The sequence below is a fragment of the Mus pahari genome, chromosome 14 (genome assembly GCF_900095145.1).
Source record: "Mus pahari chromosome 14, PAHARI_EIJ_v1.1, whole genome shotgun sequence".
In the NCBI taxonomy this organism is placed as follows: domain Eukaryota; kingdom Metazoa; phylum Chordata; class Mammalia; order Rodentia; family Muridae; genus Mus; species Mus pahari.
Window position 1 is genome coordinate 47,755,754 of NC_034603.1, and position 19,672 is coordinate 47,775,425.

The 19,672-nt window shown below is 37.4% G+C and overlaps 1 protein-coding gene across 2 annotated transcripts in view; it reads left to right on the plus strand.

Moving 5' to 3' along the window:
* Suz12 (SUZ12 polycomb repressive complex 2 subunit) overlaps positions 1–19,672 on the plus strand; it is a 44,936-nt gene that overhangs the window by 17,365 nt on the left and 7,899 nt on the right. For both annotated transcript variants that reach the window (XM_021212159.2, XM_021212160.2), the window contains 8 exons: positions 1,678–1,727; positions 3,886–3,971; positions 6,268–6,499; positions 8,602–8,695; positions 13,039–13,144; positions 16,502–16,679; positions 19,058–19,149; positions 19,315–19,458. In XM_021212159.2, the coding sequence (XP_021067818.1) occupies positions 1,678–1,727; positions 3,886–3,971; positions 6,268–6,499; positions 8,602–8,695; positions 13,039–13,144; positions 16,502–16,679; positions 19,058–19,149; positions 19,315–19,458 (982 nt within the window). The remainder of the gene's footprint in view (positions 1–1,677; positions 1,728–3,885; positions 3,972–6,267; positions 6,500–8,601; positions 8,696–13,038; positions 13,145–16,501; positions 16,680–19,057; positions 19,150–19,314; positions 19,459–19,672) is intronic.

Below are 19,672 nucleotides of genomic sequence, written 5' to 3' on the forward strand. Positions count from 1 at the left end.
GCTCTGGCTGTCCTGGAACTCACTTGGTAGACCAGGCTGGCCTCGAACTCAGAAATCCGCCTGCCTCTGCCTCCCGAGTGCTGGGATTAAAGGCTAATTTCTTTAAAATAATAATAATAATAAAGGTCCTAGGAAGATTTTTTTCCAGATTAGCCTCCTCTTTGTTATGCTCTCTTTTTCAGTCATTATTTGTATAACACTTTGTAGCCTGCCTCACTGTCCTTGTGAAACTCCCACTTGCATACTAATACCCAGAATCCAGACAGGGTTTCTCTGTATAGACCTGGCTATCCTGGAATTCACTTTGTAGACCAGACTGGCCTCAAATTCAGAAATCCACCTGTCTCTGCCTTCCAAGTGCTAGGATTAAAGGCGTGCGCCACCACCGCCCGGCCTTTTTTCTTCTTTATTAAGAATTAGTTTGGGCTGGAGAGATGGCTCAGTGGTTAAGAGCAGTGACTGCTCTTCTGGAGGTCCTGAGTTCAATTCCCAACAACCACATGGTGGCTCACAACCATCTATAATGGGATCCGATGCACTCTTCCAGTGTCTGAAGACAGTGACAGTGTACTCATATACATAAAAAAAAAAAAAAAAAAGAATTAATTTAATGTATATGACTGCACTGTAGCTGTCTTTAGGCACACCAGATGAGTCAATTGTATCCCATTGCAGATGATTATGAGCCATAAAGTGGTTGCTGGGAATTGAACTCAGGACCACTGAGTTCAGTGGGCAAGCCATCTCTCCAGCCCCTAATGGTTTTTCCATATTTGAGATTAAAAGTTACAAGTAGTTCATGCTTGATATTCTTATTGTAGAGCTTCTAACTCATATGTGAAAATGGCATGTTAAAATTATATATCTATAGTAATTTTGGGACTGGGTTTTGTTTTTTTTTTAATTTTAGAGTAAAGTAATGGCTCTATTTTTTAAGATTTGCTTTTTATTTATTTATTTATTTATTTATTTACTTACTTACTTACTTACTTATTTAAGACAATGTAGCTGTCTTCAAACACTCCAGAAGAGCGTGTCAGCTCCCATTATAGGTGGATGTGAGCCACCATGTGGTTGCTGGGATTTAAACTCAGGACCTTTGGAAGAGCAGTCCGTGCTCTTAACCGCTAAGCCATCTCTCCAAGTCCCATGGCTCTACCTTTAATAATCTTTTAGGAAGAATGAATTTCCATTTCTTTAGTGTATTTGAAAGGCTGGGGAGGTAAAAAACTTGCCGAGTATGTCCTAGCACCCTGGGAAAAATGTTTAATACTACTAACAAACATTAATTTAGCTTCTATTGGCAGTTTTTTTTATTTGTTTGTTTGTTTTGTTTTGGTAACATGGAATGATAAACCTTCCACTTGCTGAGCAGTGGTGGCTCACGCCTTTAATCCTAGAACTTGGAAGAGGCAGGTGGATTTCTGAGTTCAAGTCCAGCCTGGTCTAGAGAGTGAGTTATAACAAAGACAATAAAGCACTGTGATTATGGATATTTGTGTATTGTAATAGAAGTAGGCTTATTATTTTGATTGATACACTTAAGAACATTGGGTTCCCAAGCCACAGTAGTTAAGAGAGAGAATCAAACATGAGTTACCTTTCCTGTCTGAGTATTTTAAAGTCTGTGCTGTATTTATTATAGAATTTTAAGTGATAACTTTTTGTTTTATTTAGCTTATCTGCACATTTGCAACTTACATTTACTGGTTTCTTCCACAAAAATGGTGAGTACTAGAATGGAAAAAATGTTGCTTCTGAGTTCTTTGTGTTCTTTTATAAACTGTATTTTTTTTTAAAAAAAAAAAAAAACTAATTTTCATTTGTTGGAGCATCTTGTGTTTTGATTTTTGTTTGTGGTGGATATTAAACCCAGGGTCATTTTCATACAAAGCTACTGTGTTACCACTGAGCTATATATATATCCCGATGAGGATTTTTCAATCTTCAGTTTAAAACAATGATGAAAAATTTTAAATGGTTACCTCAGAAGTTCCTGAGGCTGAAGACTTTGGTCTGACCAAGTTGTGTTGAGTTGGTGCTGTGTCATCAGTGTTGCTTTGGTATTGTTTTAAGTTGAACAGAGTGAGCAGCTGAAATAACCACTACTGCTAGCGGGTATTATAATGTCAGTGATTATTGAGAAAATATATAGTATTTTATACTAGCTTTAGTAAAAGCATGTTTGGGAACTTGATAATAAAATGGATAAGGGCCAGGTATAGTAGTACATGCAGGAAGGAGGCAGAGGAAGGCAGGTCTGTTTTGAGTTCAAAGCCCGTCTGGTCTACAGAGTTCTAAGTCAGCTGTGACATCATAGTGAGATACTGACTCAAAAAAACAAAAACAACCCAAAAAGTGAATATGGGGTCTTTGAGATGGCTCAGCAGATAAACCTGCTGATGACCTGAGTTTGATCTCTAAAACTCACATGGTAGAGAACAGACTCACAAATACGTTGTCCTCTACCTCTGTCTTCACATGTGCCTATGAACAGTTACAAATTCAAAATAAATAATATACAAATGCAAAAAGAATGGATAGTGCCTATTTAGGTTGATTCTTACACAGTGAAATAACATTTTTATCATCCTCAGAATTTCAGTAAAAAACAAAAGTTTAAAGTGCCAAGAGTAGAGACGAGTGGCCTTCTGTGTATAACACTACAACAGTAGATAAGGGGGTTAGTAATGTGGTAACCACTTGATACATGAGCCATCATTTTAAATTACAAACTAAATATCCAATAATGTATATTCTTAACTAATAGTTATTAGGCTTTGTCATTCATTGGGCCTGTTTTGTATATTTCTGGTTTTTTTCCTCATTGAATTGTAATTTTCAAAAAGCCTATTTAGCCACTTTTGTCCTCAGTATACTCTGCATAAAAGGGATGTTATACGTTTGTTTTGTTTGCTTGGGATTTGTGTGTGTGTGTCTGTGTGTGTGTGCTTTTTGTTACTGTTTTTCGTTTGGTTTTGGATGCTAGATATCAAAGCCAGAGCCGTAAGCTTGCTAGCAAAGCAGTTAACCCATGAACAGTGCCCACAAGAAGACTGATTTTTATTCCAAGAAGAAAGTTACCTAAAAATCTAAGAAGGAATAGAAAAAGTTGTTTGTGAGATAAATCTGTTAATGATGTACCAATAGTTTTACATGTTACTGATGTTTAGGATTGAACTAATACTATTAAGAATATAAGTAAATAATAGAGCAGTACGCTGGAGTGTTCCAAACTCAAAAGTATAATTTCTAAGTTTTGTAAGCCAAAGCGTTACCAAGTAGTAAACTTCGCTATTAAGTTTCCCTATTGACACCGAGGTCAGTTGTCTCTCTCTGTTTCTGAAACAAGGTCTTATTATATATAGGCCAGGCTGGCCTGAAACTCTTAAGAAATCTGCCGCCTTCTACCTCCCAAGTGCTGGGAATAAAGTTGTGTACCACCATGTCTCACTAAGTAAATTTTGGGAGAAGGAAAACTCACTAGGCTCTTTAGTGTGAGTCTCTAGAACTATTTTAATCAAGCCTCCTCCTACGAATCTTTGCCTGCTTTTATTTGTTTTGAAGAGAAGATTTTCTGTTCTATCATAAAAATAAATGCTGTTTTCAGATGAGCAATAATCAGTAAATAGATTTACTGTAAATTACTGTAATTGAGCTGTCTTACTCAAATTGAGAATAATCAATTTATAGGAAGATGTGAATATTTGTCTTATGAACGGTTGATTTATTTTTTAAAAAGAATGGAGCTCCAAGTCTTGAGCTGAATGGGGAGGTATTTTCCTTGTAGAAAGACTTTTGAAAGATTCTTAAACATAGGAAAAAAATTTTTTCTTTGTTATGTATACATTTAAATTTTTTTAAGACATTGGTTTTTCTATTTAGATAAGCCATCACAAAACTCAGAAAATGAACAAAATTCTGTTACCTTGGAAGTCCTGCTTGTGAAAGTTTGCCACAAAAAAAGAAAGGTAATGTATAAAATACTAGTAGATGTAATAGAATAATCTCTAATTGAACATGTCTCTGCATATCTACTAAATTTATGAGACATTTTTAAAACCTTAGGAATAATGCCTATGTTGAGGCTGTACATTATGATGTACTCATTTAGTCCCAGCAATTGGGAAGCAGAGGCAAGCCAAGTCCACATAGTTAGTTCTACACCTGCCAGAGCTACATAGTGAGACCATTGTCTCAGAGGATGGGGAGAGAATTACTTTGGTAGCTGACTTTCGCTTATATAGCCCGTCGCCACCTTCTCCCATATTTCCTGTCTTTTGAGCATCTGTACAAACATTATCCAGTAGGAGCCGTAGGAAGAAATCTATGGTCTTGAGGACAGATTCAGCTGTTGGTACCATATAGTATCATAGGTTGTAGCTACTAGGAAATGAGTATGGATCTAGCATTCATTCATTCATTGATTCATTCATTCTGGTTGTAAGCCAAGCGTTTTAATGGCTGAACCATTTCTCCAGCCCTAGGATTAAAGTGCTAGGATTAAAGGTGTGCGCCACCACTGCCCAGCTTGAGTCTCTCTCTTATTAAAGGAAACAAAACTAATAAGGCTCTGATGGGGGCTGGTGAGATGGCTAAGTGAGTAAGAGCACCCAACTGCTCTTCCGAAGGTCCGGAGTTCAAATCCCAGCAACCACATGGTGGCTCATAACCATCTGTAACAAGATCTGACGCCCTCTTCTGGAGTGTTTGAAGACAGCTACAGTGTACTTACATAAAATAAACAAACAAACAAATGGCTCTAATGGGAATAAATCAATCTATCTTCTTTTGGAAGGGATATTCTCCCCATTATTATTCTAGCCTCACTCATTCATTCAGTCAGTCAGTCAGTCAGTCAGTCAATGTGTGTGAGTACACTGTCTCTGTCTTCAGACATAGCAGAAGAGGGCATCAGATCCCATTACAGATGGTTGTGAGCAACCATGTGATTGCTGGGAAATGAACTCGGGACCTCTGGAAGAGCAGTCAGTGCTCTTAACCACTGGGTCACCTCTCCAGCCCCAAGTGTTTCTTTCCATAGAGGATAGTAGGAGGGTGTCAGTAGCACATGAAAGAGAGTGATTGGGTTGTTTTGTTATGTTTTTGTTACTAGGCTTTAATTAGTTTGTGCCTATGTATCATTACACCTTAAGCAGGACTTTTAACTATACAGAGCTCCTGCCGGTGACACACATGTTTTTAAAGTGATGAGGGGCTTGAAAAACAGCCTGAGACCTAAATGGGAGAAGACTGGGTTAGATGATAGAAGGCTCTTATGTAACATGGCATAGTTATTCCTACTTAATCTGTTTTTTGGGGGTACTTTTTGTTTTTTTGCTTAGTTAGTTTTAGTTTTAGTTTTTGTTTTTCAAGACACGGCTTCTCAGTGTAGACTTGGGTGTTGTGGAAATCACTATGTAGACTATGCATGCTTCAAACACCGATCCACTGCCGCTGAGTGCTGGGAAAAAAGGCATCCAACGTCACTGCTCAGTTTTCATTTCTTTTCCTTTTTTTAGTGCTTGAGATTTTACCCAAGCACTCATGCATGCTTTAATACCCCTTAACTGGTTTGTTTTTTCTTGTATTTCTAGTTATTTTATTTATATTTTAGTTTTTATTTTACTCATGTATTTTGAGAAAAAGACTTAACAATAGTTTGTGTTGCTCCCAACTCACTATACAGTCCAGTATGAACTTGAACTTATGATCTCCACCTGTAGCATCACTGCCTGTTCTGACAGTGCTTTGTCTGGCCTCGAATTCAGAAATCCGCCTGCTTCTGCCTCCCAAGTGCTGGGATTAAAGGTGTGCACCACCACGCCCGGCAATTCTACCAGCTTCACTACCTTCCCGGTCTTGTTTTATTTAAACTTTTTTTTTTTTTTTTTTGCTGGTAGTTGAAACCAAAGCCTTGTAAATACAGGCATCTGTTTTAACCACCGCTCTGTACTTTGAGGCTCCATGTCTCCATTCCCAGGCCATTTATTCCATGTTGGTAATACAAAAACCTGGGAAGTAATTTCAGCTCAATACTGTATAAACTGTATCATCATTTTCATTATATTGTCCTAATCTTCAATTTCTTTAATATTGGGAATCTTAACTGTACAATTTTAATTTTTGCTTCCTAATTTTCAGCAGTATGTTATTTTAACATTCAATTTTGTACTTGTGGCTTATGGTGTGTTTTATACTTAAGTTTTAAGTATAATTTATTGTTGTTGATATATAAGTATAATTTATCAATCTTTTCTTTGCCAGGATGTAAGTTGTCCAATAAGACAAGTTCCTACTGGTAAAAAGCAGGTGCCTTTGAATCCTGACCTCAATCAAACAAAACCAGGAAATTTCCCATCCCTGGCAGTTTCCAGTAATGAATTTGAACCTAGTAACAGCCATATGGTGAAGTCCTACTCATTGCTGTTTAGAGTAACTCGTCCAGGAAGAAGAGAATTTAATGAAATGATTAATAGAGAAACCAATGAAAATATTGGTAATTTTATTTCTATAATTTCACTAGGTTTTATTATTAAAAGATTAAAGTGGACATCGAAAATGTTTGAATTAGCATATCTAATATTCAGAATTGTGTATAAAGTTTTTTTTAAACCTTCACTTTGTGCTGGGCATGATAGTTTGTTCCTGTAATCCAGGTCTTTTTTTTTTTTTTTTTAAAGATTTATTTATTTATTATATGTAAGTATACTGTAGCTGACTTCAGACACTCCAGAAGAGGGCATCAGATCTTGTTACAGATGGTTGTGAGCCACCATATGGTTGCTGGGATTTGAACTCGGGACCTTTGGAAGAGCAGTCGGTACTCTTACCCACTGAGCCATCTCACCAGCCCTAATCCAGGTCTTAGAATGCTGAGTCAGTAGAACATGAGTTTAAGGCTTGCCTAGGCTATATCGTGTAAAAAGACATTGTCTCAAGGATAAAGTAAACCAGATGATAATAAAATAAATTCAAACAACTCATCAACACCTTGATTTTTCAAAATTGGAAAGCCTGTTAACTTAATTTTCTGGACATTGACAATGAGCTTTTCTTGGGCTAGGTGTCTACTCACTACTTAGGTTAACCAGGAGCTTTCTCACTTTTTGCCTACCTGCTTCCCCTTCTCCCTCTTTTTTTTTTTTTTTTTTTTGTTTTTGTTTTGTTTTCGTTTTTGTTTGAGACAGCGTTTCTCTGTATAGCCCTGGCTGTCCTGGAACTCACTCTTTAGACCAGGCTGGCCTCGAACTCAGAAATTCGCCTGCCTCTGCCTCCCAAGTGCTGGGATTAAAGGTGTGCGCCACCACTGCCCGGCTGAGTTATATCTTTTTATCTTTCTCTTTTTACTTTCATTCTGTTTCATCATTGCCTAGACTGGTCTCAAACTGGGCTCATGGTCTTTAAGCTCAGCTTAAATGGTGATACTATTGGTACATGCCAATGTGCATGAGTAGTATAATGCGTATTACAAATTGATCCCTGTACCCATTTCTTTATTTTTCCAGCAGATCTGAATTCATCTTTGAGGTAATCATTCAATTGATACATAGTTACTGCCATTACAAAGATAAGCAAGCAGTGCTATTCTAAAAAGGTTTACCACTCAGTTTAGGAGAGAGATAGGAATTTTAAAATTGCATCGAAATGACCAGCAGTATAAATATAATAGAGGTATATGTGAGGTACTGTTTGAAACTTATAAGGAGAAAGAGAGATGGCTCTGGTTTAGAGGCATGTTAGTCATACAGAGAACCCAGGTTTGGTTCCCATCAACCATGTGGGTTGATTGTTGTCTGTAACTCCAGTTCTGAGGATCTGATACAAGCTCTTAGGGCACTGCATTCATGTGATATATCCACATAAATGCTGGCAAAAACACTCCTGCAGCTGGGCATTGTGGCTCACGCCTTTAATCCCAGCACTTGGGAGGCAAAGGCAGGGTGATTTCTGAGTTTGAGGACAGCCTGGTCTACAGAGTGAGTTCCAGGACAGCCAGAGCTACACAGAGAAACCCTGTCTCACCACAACAAAAAACACTCCTGCATGCAGTATAAAATAAAATTCTCTTAAAATATTTTTATTTATAATGGAACTGTTGAGAGGTGATGGGGAACCTGCCTAGCATGAGTCATTCTAAACAAGTTAGTGTTCACAGAGGTAAGGGCAGACCCAGCTGAATTGTAAGGCCTGTACTAGCTCCCAGTACACCAAGACATAGAGGTGAATGCCAGCCAGTGTGTAGCCATCTCTAGACCAGCCTGGGATATATTGTGAGATCATGTTGTAGACAAATAAAAAATGGACATAACAAATGCTAAAAGTCTAAAGGTGAATCAAGAGAGCCTCTGTATTGACACTATTGTAAAGTAGTAAAGAGCTGGTATATGCCTTTAATCGTAGCACCCAGCAGACAGAGAACCAGTGGAACTCAAGACCAGCCTTCTATACATAGTGAGTTCCAGAATAGCCAGGGCTACATAGAGAAACCCTGTCAACAATAAAACAACAAAGTATTGCAATTTGTATTTCTAGTGAGTAAGTGGGTATTTTTTGTTATTGTTTTTGCTTTTTGTTTTTTTTTTTTTTTTTTTAATTCAGATGTCAGTGAAGAACTTCCAGCCAGAAGAAAACGAAATCGTGAAGATGGAGAAAAGACATTTGTTGCACAAATGACAGTTTTTGACAAAAACAGGTAATACTGACGGGCAAATAAGGCTTCAATACTGTTCTGCAAATGTTTTTATTCTGAAGCAAAATGATGGTATTATTGCTCGTTTGATTTCTTCTAATGAATTTAAAAACAAATATGCAATGCTGAATATTTTTCTATCATGGAGAACAGTGTGAGTACCGCAGTTGTTTATTCAATAAGTCTTTTCTGAGTATCTACTCTGACAAACACTTCTAAGCTGAGAGGAAATACAAAATCCTAGTCTGCGTGTTTCTTATGTAGGCTGTAGACAACTGAATAAAAATATTAGTATAGGCCGGGCATGGTGGCGCTCGCCTTTAATCCCAGCACTCTCGAGGCAGAGGAAAGCAGATTTCTGAGTTTGAGGCCAGCCTGGGCTACACAGAGAAACTGTGTATCAAAAATCATGAATGGATGGATGGATGGATGGGCTACACAGAGAAACCGTGTATCGAAAATCATGAATGGATGGATGGATAGATGGGCTACACAGAGAAACCGTGTCTCGAGGATCATTCATGGATGGATGGATGGATGGATGGATGGAAGGAAGGAAGGAAGGAAGGAAAGAGAGAGAGAGAGAAAGAAAGAAAGAAAGAAAGAAAGAAAGAAAGAAAGAAAGAAAGAAAGAAAGAAAGAAAAGAGAATAAGGTGAAAGAGTGATTGAGGGTGATTTTCAACATCAGTTATCAGTCCTTCATGGGAACTAAAGCATTTCCTGACAGCTACTTACCTGCACACAAAGGATCTAACAATGTCATCAACATCATTATTATTAATGGTTCTGAGTATTGAACAAACTGCATGCTTTCCCCCTTCATTTCTCCCATCATTTGTTCATTGCATTTTTTTTTTTCAGTGAAAGGGATGATTTGTTTTGAATGTTTTTGGCTTTTTGTCAATGCAGGTTAACATTATTAGTGAGTTATTTTTTTCATTTCATCATGTTGTTATTCATTTTGCTACTCAAATTATCCCAAGTTTGAGGAGCCCTTTCAAGCAACTTCCAGGATAATCTTTTTTCCCATTTACATTTTCCTTATTTATGACTTAAAATTTTTTCTGAATTAGTCTGAGAATTAATTGATGAGTTGTGTTAATTGCTTTTACTAAAGAAATTATATTTATGAACCACTTTTTTAAGGTTAGGTGTAATAATTTTTTTCTTGTAATCTCACATTGAGGCCTTCTGAGAGAATGATCCAAATTTAAAAACCATGTAGGTTTTGAAATACTAAACAACAGTAAAAACCTAAGACTTAGAACAAAGGCTACCATAACCACAGTGAACCTATGATACACAGATGTTGTAGCACATACTTTTAATCCCAATTACTTCAGACAATAAAACAAGTAGGTTTTCCTGAACACACGTTTTCAAAGCTAGTCTCCAAAAGAAGTAACTAATGAGGAAATTACTTTGAAATCTTATGTTGAAATTTTTTGTTAAGATTTATTTATTTTACATATATATATATATATACATACACTGTTGCTGCCTTCAGATACACCGGAAGAGGGCGATCCTATTATAGATGGTTGTGAGCCACCATGTGGTAGCTGGGAATTGAACTCAGGACCTCTAGAAGAATAGTCAGTGCTCTTATTAACCAATCTCTCCAGCCCATGGTGAAAGTTCTTGTTTCTCTAATAGTTTCTAAAACTATTGTATAGGTCTTAAAGACTGTGGCCTAAGGAAAGTGAAATAGATACTAGCCTATGCTTCCTAAGTCTCCCCATCTCAAAATAGTAATAGTAGCAAAAAGTTCCCATAGTCCAATAGAACAACAAACAAATGATATAATTTTTTTAAAAGATTTATTTATTTATTATATGTATATACTCTGTGCCTATCTTCAGACATCCCAGAAGAGGGCGTCATAACTCATTATGAATGGTTGTGAGCCACCATGTGGTTGCTGGAATTTGAACTTAGGATCTTCGGGAGAGCAGTCAGTTTTCTAAACCAGTGGGCCATCTTTCCAGTATAGGTTTTGTTTTTTTGTCCCCCACCCCCATCTTTCTTCTTTTGTTTTTTGAGGACAGGGTTTCTCTGTGTAGCCTGGCTGTACTAGAACTCTCTCTGTAGACCAGGCTGACCTTGATCTCAGAAATCTACCCTCCTCTGTCTCCCAAGTGCTGGGATTAAAGTATGCCACCACTGCCCAACTGTGGTTCTTAAACAGTAAACGGACAACTGAAGTAAAAGTGCACTGAGATGTTATTTTTATCACCTACAAGATTGACAAATCAAAAGAGTTGTTTAAGCACGGTTCCTAAGGCTGAGGGGAAAGGCCTCCTAACACTTTGGAGGTAGGAGAATAGTTTAGGTGTAGCTGTTCAAAAACCAACCATAATGTAGAATATATTATGTAACCATGTAAGAACATTAAGGAGCCATCTTTAAATTTGATAGTTCATGATTGTATTTCCCACTAAGGTGACATGTTGCAAAAATCCAAAATTAATTAAAAGATAATTGAATTGCCGGGCGGTGGTGGCGAATGCCTTTAATCCCAGCCCTCGGGAGGCAGAGGCAGGTGAATTTCTGAGTTCGAGGCCACCCTGGTCTACAGGGCTAGACAGAGAAACCCTGTCTCAAAAAAATAACTCTTGTTACAACTATATTCAAGTAGTAGAATGTAGAGACAAGAAGACCAAAAAGCCTTGACTCTGAACAGAATCATGCTTTAGTGATTGGATTTTCTTGCTAGGTTTGGCTATTGGTATTATTCTTAAGGCAGGATACTAAATATTTATGTTACCATCCCTTTCTGGAAAACAGCAACATCTCAATGTAAGATTGTGGGAGGTTAAAGTTGCAGTATTCAGTTCAGTGCATCTCACACAAATTCAGTACATCTTAGGTATTATCATCTTATAGGGCCTCTAACACTGAAGAAAAGCTGATTGTTACTATGTACAATCAGCTGTTAGCATGATAAAGGAATGGTTTTAAAATAGTAGGGAATGCCCATGTTTAAGCATGGAAATAATATGTACGTCATATAATACATGAATATATCAACACATGTTAAAACTATGCTGTATAACTTTCTTGATTGTTTGACTCATTATTTACTGAGCACCTATATGTGCCAGGTTCCCTTAGGTATCTTTCTTTCACACGTTCGTCGTTTATCTCATTAGTTTACCAAGCAAACATGAAAATACCGATTGCAGTTGAAATACTGACATGCATACTTTGTAATAATTCCCTGTAGGGGAGTTGTAGTACTGCTGTTGTCCTGATTTCCTGATTTCTTTCTTTCTTTCTTCCTTTTTTTTTTTCTTTTAAAGATTTATTTATTTCTTATATGTAAGCATACTGTAGCTGTCTTCAGACACTCCAGAAGAAGGCGTCAGATCTTGTTACGGATGGTTATGAGCCACCATGTGGTTGCTAGGATTTGAACTCCAGACCTTTAGAAGAGCAGTCGGGTGCTCTTACCAATGAGCCATCTCACCAGCCCATGACTCTCATTTCTGTTCTCATATTTAGACACTTGAAGTCTTTGGACCTCAGTTTCTGGTTTGCTTGGGAAGAGGTCTCCCCTTTAGCACCCTGGAGAAAGTCACTTGTTGAGAAAGTTTATACTAAGCTTCTTTTAAAAAAAGATTTACTTATTATAAATAAGTACACTGTAGCTGTCTTCAGACACACTGGAAGAGGGCTTCAAATCTCATTACAGATGGTTGTGAGCCACCATGTGTTTGCTGGGATTTGAACCTGGGGACCTTCAGAAGGGCAGTCAGTGCTCTTAACAGCTGAGCCATCTCACCAGCCCCTGTCCTGATTTCAAAAACACGAAATCTGCACAGCTGGTTTATATTTGGTGCATAAAATTAACTTGGTTTTGAGACAGACATATCTGTAGCTACAGTAATACAAATTTCTATTTATTATATAGTCTTTCTTGGTATAAACAGAGACTTAGTAAATTGCAGAATGCTAGTTAAGCTGGCATTGTACACTTTTAATCCCAGCACTCAGGCATTTGGATTCTATTGAGTGTCCATAGTAGAGAGACCCTGAATCAGAAATCAAAAAACAAAGCCAAATTTCCGGCAAGTTTATGAACATAAATATTCTGCAACTTTCAGAAAAAAAAAATGTAGGCATTTGTTAAACATTTATGTGAAGAATGCATTTCTGGGTATGCATTACTCAAAGACTGCCTGATTAACCTTTTCCTTTTTGTTATTATTGCTTTTGTCAGATCTGGATTGTAGATATTTTCAATTCTACTATGTATGTAAACTATTATACCAATGTAATGGTTTTTAGAGTATAGGCTTTGTAATTCACATATTACTTTATAAAGTGTGTGTTTTTCTACCAGGCGTTTACAGCTTTTAGATGGGGAATATGAAGTGGCCATGCAGGAAATGGAAGAATGTCCAATAAGTAAGAAAAGAGCAACATGGGAGACTATTCTTGATGGGAAGGTATGGTTGTCAATTCCTATTTTGATTGTTTTCTTTCTCAAACAGGAATTGTATTTGAAATAAGGAGTCTTTGTTTATTCACAATTAATTAATTTACTTATTTGTGAGATAATATGTTACTATATAGATCTGTCTGTCTTGAAATTCTGTAAACCATGATGGTTTCAAAGTCACAAAGATTCCTCTGCCACTAAGAAAGATGATAGTTTGACAAGATTTCTCATTTGTGTCTGTGTCTGGGGGTTGGTGGTTGAGATAGGTTTCTTTGGGGACCAGGCAGATCTCAGGGAGGTTATCTAACTCTGCCACTTAAATGCTGCGGTTAAAGGTGTGTGCTACCCAGTCCAGCAAGACTTCTGATTCTTAACTTTACTGATATATATATATAACCTACATTTTTTTTTTAATTTCTGAAAGTTCGTTAATGGGAATTGATTTTAAATATGATTTGTATCTACTTATTGAGACAAGGTCTTATTGTATGCATCTTACTGGCCTGGAACTGGTTGTCCACGGTCTTACAGAGATACTTGCCTTTCTCTGCCCTCTGAGTGCAGGGATTAAATGTGTTACCAAGCCCACCCAACTTTAAATTTCTAGCATATATAAGACTATGAGTAGAATTTGTAAGTAGAAAACTTAAGATTTTTTTTTCCTAAGTAGTGTACCTAGGGATTCTATCATCCTCTATGGTCTCTAGAGTGCACCAGTCACATCTGTGATATACATGTGGGCAAAATGAAAATAAATTATTATGAATATGGATACTTTCTTGTCCGTAATTGAAATTGATAAAAAGGAGACTTTAGGTGGCTAGAGAGATTGCTTAATGTTTAAGGCTTTTCTTCCAGAGGACCCAAGAATACAATTCAGATACTCACAGCCATTTGGGTTTGTTTGTTTGGTTGGTTGGTTGGTTGGCTGGTTGGTTTTTTTGTTGTTATTTGTTTGTTTTTGTTTGTTTTGGGGGGTTGATACAGGGTTTCTCTGTGTAGCCCTGGCTGTCCTGAACCTCACTCTGTAGACCAGGCTGTCCTCAAATTCACCTGCCTCTGCCTACCGAGTGCTGGGATTGAAGGCATGCGCCACCATGCCCGGCTACTTACAGCCATTTGTAATTCCAGCTCCAGGTTATTTGACATGTCTGTCCTCAGAGGCACTATTTTACACTTCTGCACATAGCCAGGTGCAGATGCAGACACATAATTTAATATAACTTTCTGAGAAAAATAAAAGGTAGGCTTGCAGATTCTTTGATTTCTAAGAATGAAAATCAGGGGAAGCTACTATTGAAATTGTAGCAGAAGGAATTGTTCTTGTCATTTCTTTACATTCCCCAGGAGCAATGGAGAGAGGATAAAGGGGAATAAATGTCAGGAGCAAGTATAATCAATCATACCTTGGAAAGAGTGGGTTTGTTCAATTATTTTGCCTTTTGTTTCCAGACAAATTTTTTTAGCCCTGGCTATCCTTAAACTCAGAGATCTACCTACCTCTGCTTCCCAAATTCTGGAATTAAGGGTATGTGGACTAAACTTAGTGGATTTATTTTTAAACATATCGTACATCAGTAGCTATATGCAAGAAGCTATTGGAGATGTGAGATTATGCAGCAGTCATTGTAGTTGATAAATTACTGAAGGAAAGCTGTGAGATTGAAGCAAGTGGCTAGATATGAGTTAAGGCCTGTGGAGACCAAGGATAGAGTTCTCTTATTAGGTAATTTGGGGAAGCAGCAAACACCTGAGATGATTACTGTCCCCAAACCAAAGAAGCACAGGCATGCATGTCAGCAGTCAAGGAGAAATCCTGTGTTACTCTATCATGTTGGTAGGATTGGTCACCTAAGATTTGATTTGTATTTGATGGTTGGCAGGCTTTGGTGTCAGTTTTCCTTTGCTTTATTTCACCTTTTAATTTTTATTTTTCAATTAGTTTTCTGAGACAAGAGACAAGGAAGGTCTCACACCTCCAGCTCTGACTTTCTTGGAACTGGCTTCATAGACCACCTGACCTCACTCAGAGAAGAGAAAGCTACCTGCCTTTATGTCCCAACCTCTGGGATCAAAGGTGTACACCAAGATACCCAGCCTTGTTTTGCCTTATTTTTGAGATATTAAAATTGAGGGAGATTTTTTGAAAATTTTATTTCTGCCTTCTTGAGAAATCTGAGCCTAATTCCAGTTTTTAGGAATCTCAGACTGTTTTGTATTAATTGTTATTCACATAATAATAATTCAGCTTTAGTTGTAAGTACTTGCTTCTTCATACTGCCTAAATTTTCCATTTGTCTAGTGATTATGTATTCCATACATTATTTGGCTATTCTTGTTGGCTTTTGGACTGTAAAAGGTATTGGGGTGGAGAGATGACCCAGTGTTTTAAGACTGTGCACTGTTTTTCTAGAGAACCTAATCAGTTGCCAGCAGCAATATTGGGTTCAAAACTCAATCTCCAGGTTATCTCATGCCCTCTTCTGGCTTCTTTGGCTCTGCACTGAAGCACATATAGCTTTACACATGTATATATACATAATTTTTATTTATTTTTAATTCTTTTTGTTTTTAAAAAGATTTATTTATTTTATGTACGTGAGTACATTGTAGCTGTTCGGATTGTTGTTAACCTTCATGTGGTTGTTGAGAATTGAAATTTTTTCAGGACCTCTGGTTGCTCTGGTCAGCCCTACTCAGTGAGTCCCAGCTTTCTCTGGCCCAAAACTATTTATTATTATACATATGTATACTGTAGACTTGACACACCAGAAGAGGGCATCAGATCTCATTGCAGATTGTTGTGAGCCACCATGTGGTTGCTGAGATTTGAACTCAGGACATTCAGAAGAACAGTCTCTTACCCACTGAGCCATCTCTCCAGAGGTACATAATTTTTAAATTAAAGTTGATAATGTACTGATTTTAAATAAATGTTATAAACATATCACATGAATTTATTTAAAATCATAAATTATATCATGAAGTTTTTTAAAGATTTATTTATTTATTATACGTAAGTACACTGTAGCTGTCAGACACTCCAGAACAGATCAGATCTCACTAAGGATAGTTTTGGTTTTTCGAGACAGGGTTTCTCTGTGTAGCCCTGGCTGTCCTGGAACTCACTCTGTAGACCAGGCTGGCCTTGAACTCAGAAATCTGCCTTCCTCTGCCTCCCGAGTGCTGGGATTAAAGGCGTGCACCACCACGCCCGGCTGATTTTTATTTTTTAAGGAAAAAAAAAAAAAGGGTGTTCTCAACTGCTAAGCTATCTCTCTAGTCCCCATAATGAGTATCTTCATTTCATGTCTTCAATATCTTGATGTCATCGTAACTCTTATCTATTTTACGTATTGTTTAGAGACTGCCTCCGTTTGAGACATTTTCTCAGGGACCTACATTGCAATTTACTCTTCGATGGACGGGGGAAACCAATGACAAGTCTACAGCTCCTGTTGCCAAGCCTCTTGCCACTAGAAATTCAGAGAGCCTTCATCAGGAAAATAAGCCTGGTTCTGTTAAACCTGCACAAACTATTGGTAAAAATACTGTTGCTATTTAAATAATGGTTTTAATGGTTTAGACTTAGAGTAACTCAGCTGTGGTTTTGTTGTTTTTAATTATTCAGGAAATACCCTTTGTCTTAGTGAGTATCCATATTATTAGCTGTGGTCAGTTAAGAATTTGCCTTGATTAAATGTAAAGTTCTCGAGAAACTTTATGAAGGTGTTTCCGGGATTTTAAGTTTGTCTTTAACGTTTCTGCAGTATGTATAATATGTAGTCTTCACTACTTTCAGGTGTGTCTGTAATTATCTTGTGTCAATTTAGAACACAATGTCCCAGTAATTTGCCACAGTTAAGAAAGTGATTGGTAGCCGGGCGCGGTGGTGAGCCCCTTTAATCCCAGCACTCGGGAGGCAGAGGCAGGCAGATTTCTGAGTTCGAGGCCAGCCTGGTCTACAAAGTGAGTTCCAGGACAGACAGGGCTACACAGAAAAACCCTGTCTCGAAAAAACAAACAAACAAACAAACAAAAAAAGTGATTGGTTTTCAATGCATTTTTAAAATGTAAAGCATTGAGTTGCATAGAATATTTACCTAGCATGATCAAAGCCCTGGGTTCAAACCCCTATTCTGCACCTAAATTACAGGTACAGATAGAATAAGAGCTCTGCTGTATTAAGTCCTAACTATCCCTATCATAGGAACACTGCTCTTGACTTTAGAGCGTCTAAATATGTTTATATCTCAGAAGAGGGAAGATTTCTCTTTGTTATATTGTGGTGCAACTGTTAACAGATATCAAAAGATGAGGTGTGGCCCACAGTAGATCCCTTTAATCTCAGCAGGAAGAGGCAGGTTCAAGGCTTCTATAGAGCTGCTGGTGACAAAACCAAAATCCCACATGGTAGAAAGATAGAACTGACTCCCGAAAGTTGTCCTTTGACCTCCACACGTGTACCCTGGTTCCTAGGGATCTTGGGTGGCTTGGGGGAGAGTGGAGAAGCATGAAATTCTGACTGTTAAGTGTCAGTTCTTCCACATAAAAGTCATTCAGCTTTTGTAAGTCGTTATCACTTCCAAACACTTCATTTAAGAAGTGTTAAAACTTGTACAGAATGATAATGAAATTTACGAGGTAAAAAAGAACTGGCCTGAGCTAGGCATGGCGGCACACGCCTTTAATTCCAGCACTCGGGAGGCAGAGGCAGGTGGATTTCTGAGTTTGAGGCCAGCTTGGTCTACAGAGTGAGTTCCAGGACAGCCACGGCTACACAGAGAAACCCTGTCTTGAAGAAAAAGAAAGAAAAAAAGAAAAGAAATGTCCCGTGTCATGGGAAACATTTCCTAAGTAATTCATGCTTTGAGCACTTCTCAACATATTCTTGCTAATGAAATGGGTAAAAGGGAAATGGGTAAAATGGGGAAATAGGAAACAGCTTTTTGACAGAAGATTGTGTGTGTGATCATTAGTTTTGTCCCATACTAAATAATAGTACCTAAATATTTGACATTAAGTCTGATGAAATATACTAAAATCTTTAAAGATGGCTATTTTGTTGGGTGGGGTGATTTTAAAACAATCAGTTTTCACTTTCTAATAACAAAAGCAGGTGACTGGCATTTGGGAGGGCCTGGGTTCAACCACAGCACCACCCAAAACAAAACAAAAATACCTGTAACCTTAAAGTTTGTGGTATTGGTTTGCAGTTAAGAGCACTGACTGCTCTTCTGCAGGTTTTGAGATCTTATGCCATCTTCTGGTGTGTCTGAATAAACACAGCTACCGTGTACTTACATATAATAAAAAAATAAATCTTTGGGCCAGAGCAAGGAGAAAACAAAAAAACCTTTGTAGTGAACCCTGGGTTATTTTTGTTATAACTTAGAATATCAAAGGGTTGTGTTGTAGTGTTTGTTTGTTTGTTTTTAATTTATTTATATATGTGAGTACATTGTCGCTGTGTTAAAAGACACATGGGAAGAGGGCATCAGATCCCATTACAGATGGTTGTGAGCCACCATGTGGTTGCTGGGAATTTCAAATCAGGACCTCTGGAATAGCAGTCAGTACACTTAACCACTGAGCCATCTCTCCAGCCTTTGATTTTTATGTTTTAAAAAAAAAAAAAGCAATGTCCTCCCAATATTGTGTGGCATATATTTTTAATCCGAGTTCACGGGAGTCAGAGGCAGGTGGATATACGAGAGTTTAAGGCCAGCCTGGTCTACAGAGCAAGTTCCAGGACAGCTAGAACTATACAGAGAGAATCCCTATGGTATAGTGGCATGAGTCCTCAATTTATTATCAGTTGAAGTGACAGATATACCACAATTAGATATCTTTGTTTAATTTTGGCAAGATACTTTATAGGAAGGAGTCTTTCATCAACTAAGCAGGTGTGTATTTTCAGCTATTAAGGAGACGCTGACTACAGAGCTGCAAACAAGAAAAGAAAAGGATAATTCAAATGAAAATCGCCAGAAGTTAAGAATATTTTATCAGGTAAATGCAACTAATTGGTCTAATAAAGTAATTCGTCTAAAAAATGTATCATGAGAATTATATGTCCTATATGAATTTTTTTCAATGGTATACTGTTTTAGAGGTGTGAAGGAAACAGTCTTAGAAATGTACAAGTTGTGAGCTTGACAACTTTTTGTTTTTTAGTTCCTTTATAACAATAATACAAGACAACAGACAGAAGCCAGAGATGACCTGCACTGCCCGTGGTGTACTCTGAACTGCCGTAAGCTCTATAGCTTACTCAAGCATCTAAAGCTCTGCCACAGCAGGTTTATCTTCAATTATGTAGTAAGTACAAGTCACACACAACAACCTAATATAAAGGGGACTTTGCATGGAAACAGGAAGAAGTTCTGCCCAGGTTACAGTGGCTAATTCAGTTCATTGTATTTATTTTGAATAATATTATTTGCATATATCACAGATTCACTGAATATACTTAAGGAAATTTTTTTCTTCCTTTTTTTTTTTTTTTTTTTTTTTTTTTTTTTTTTTTTTTTTT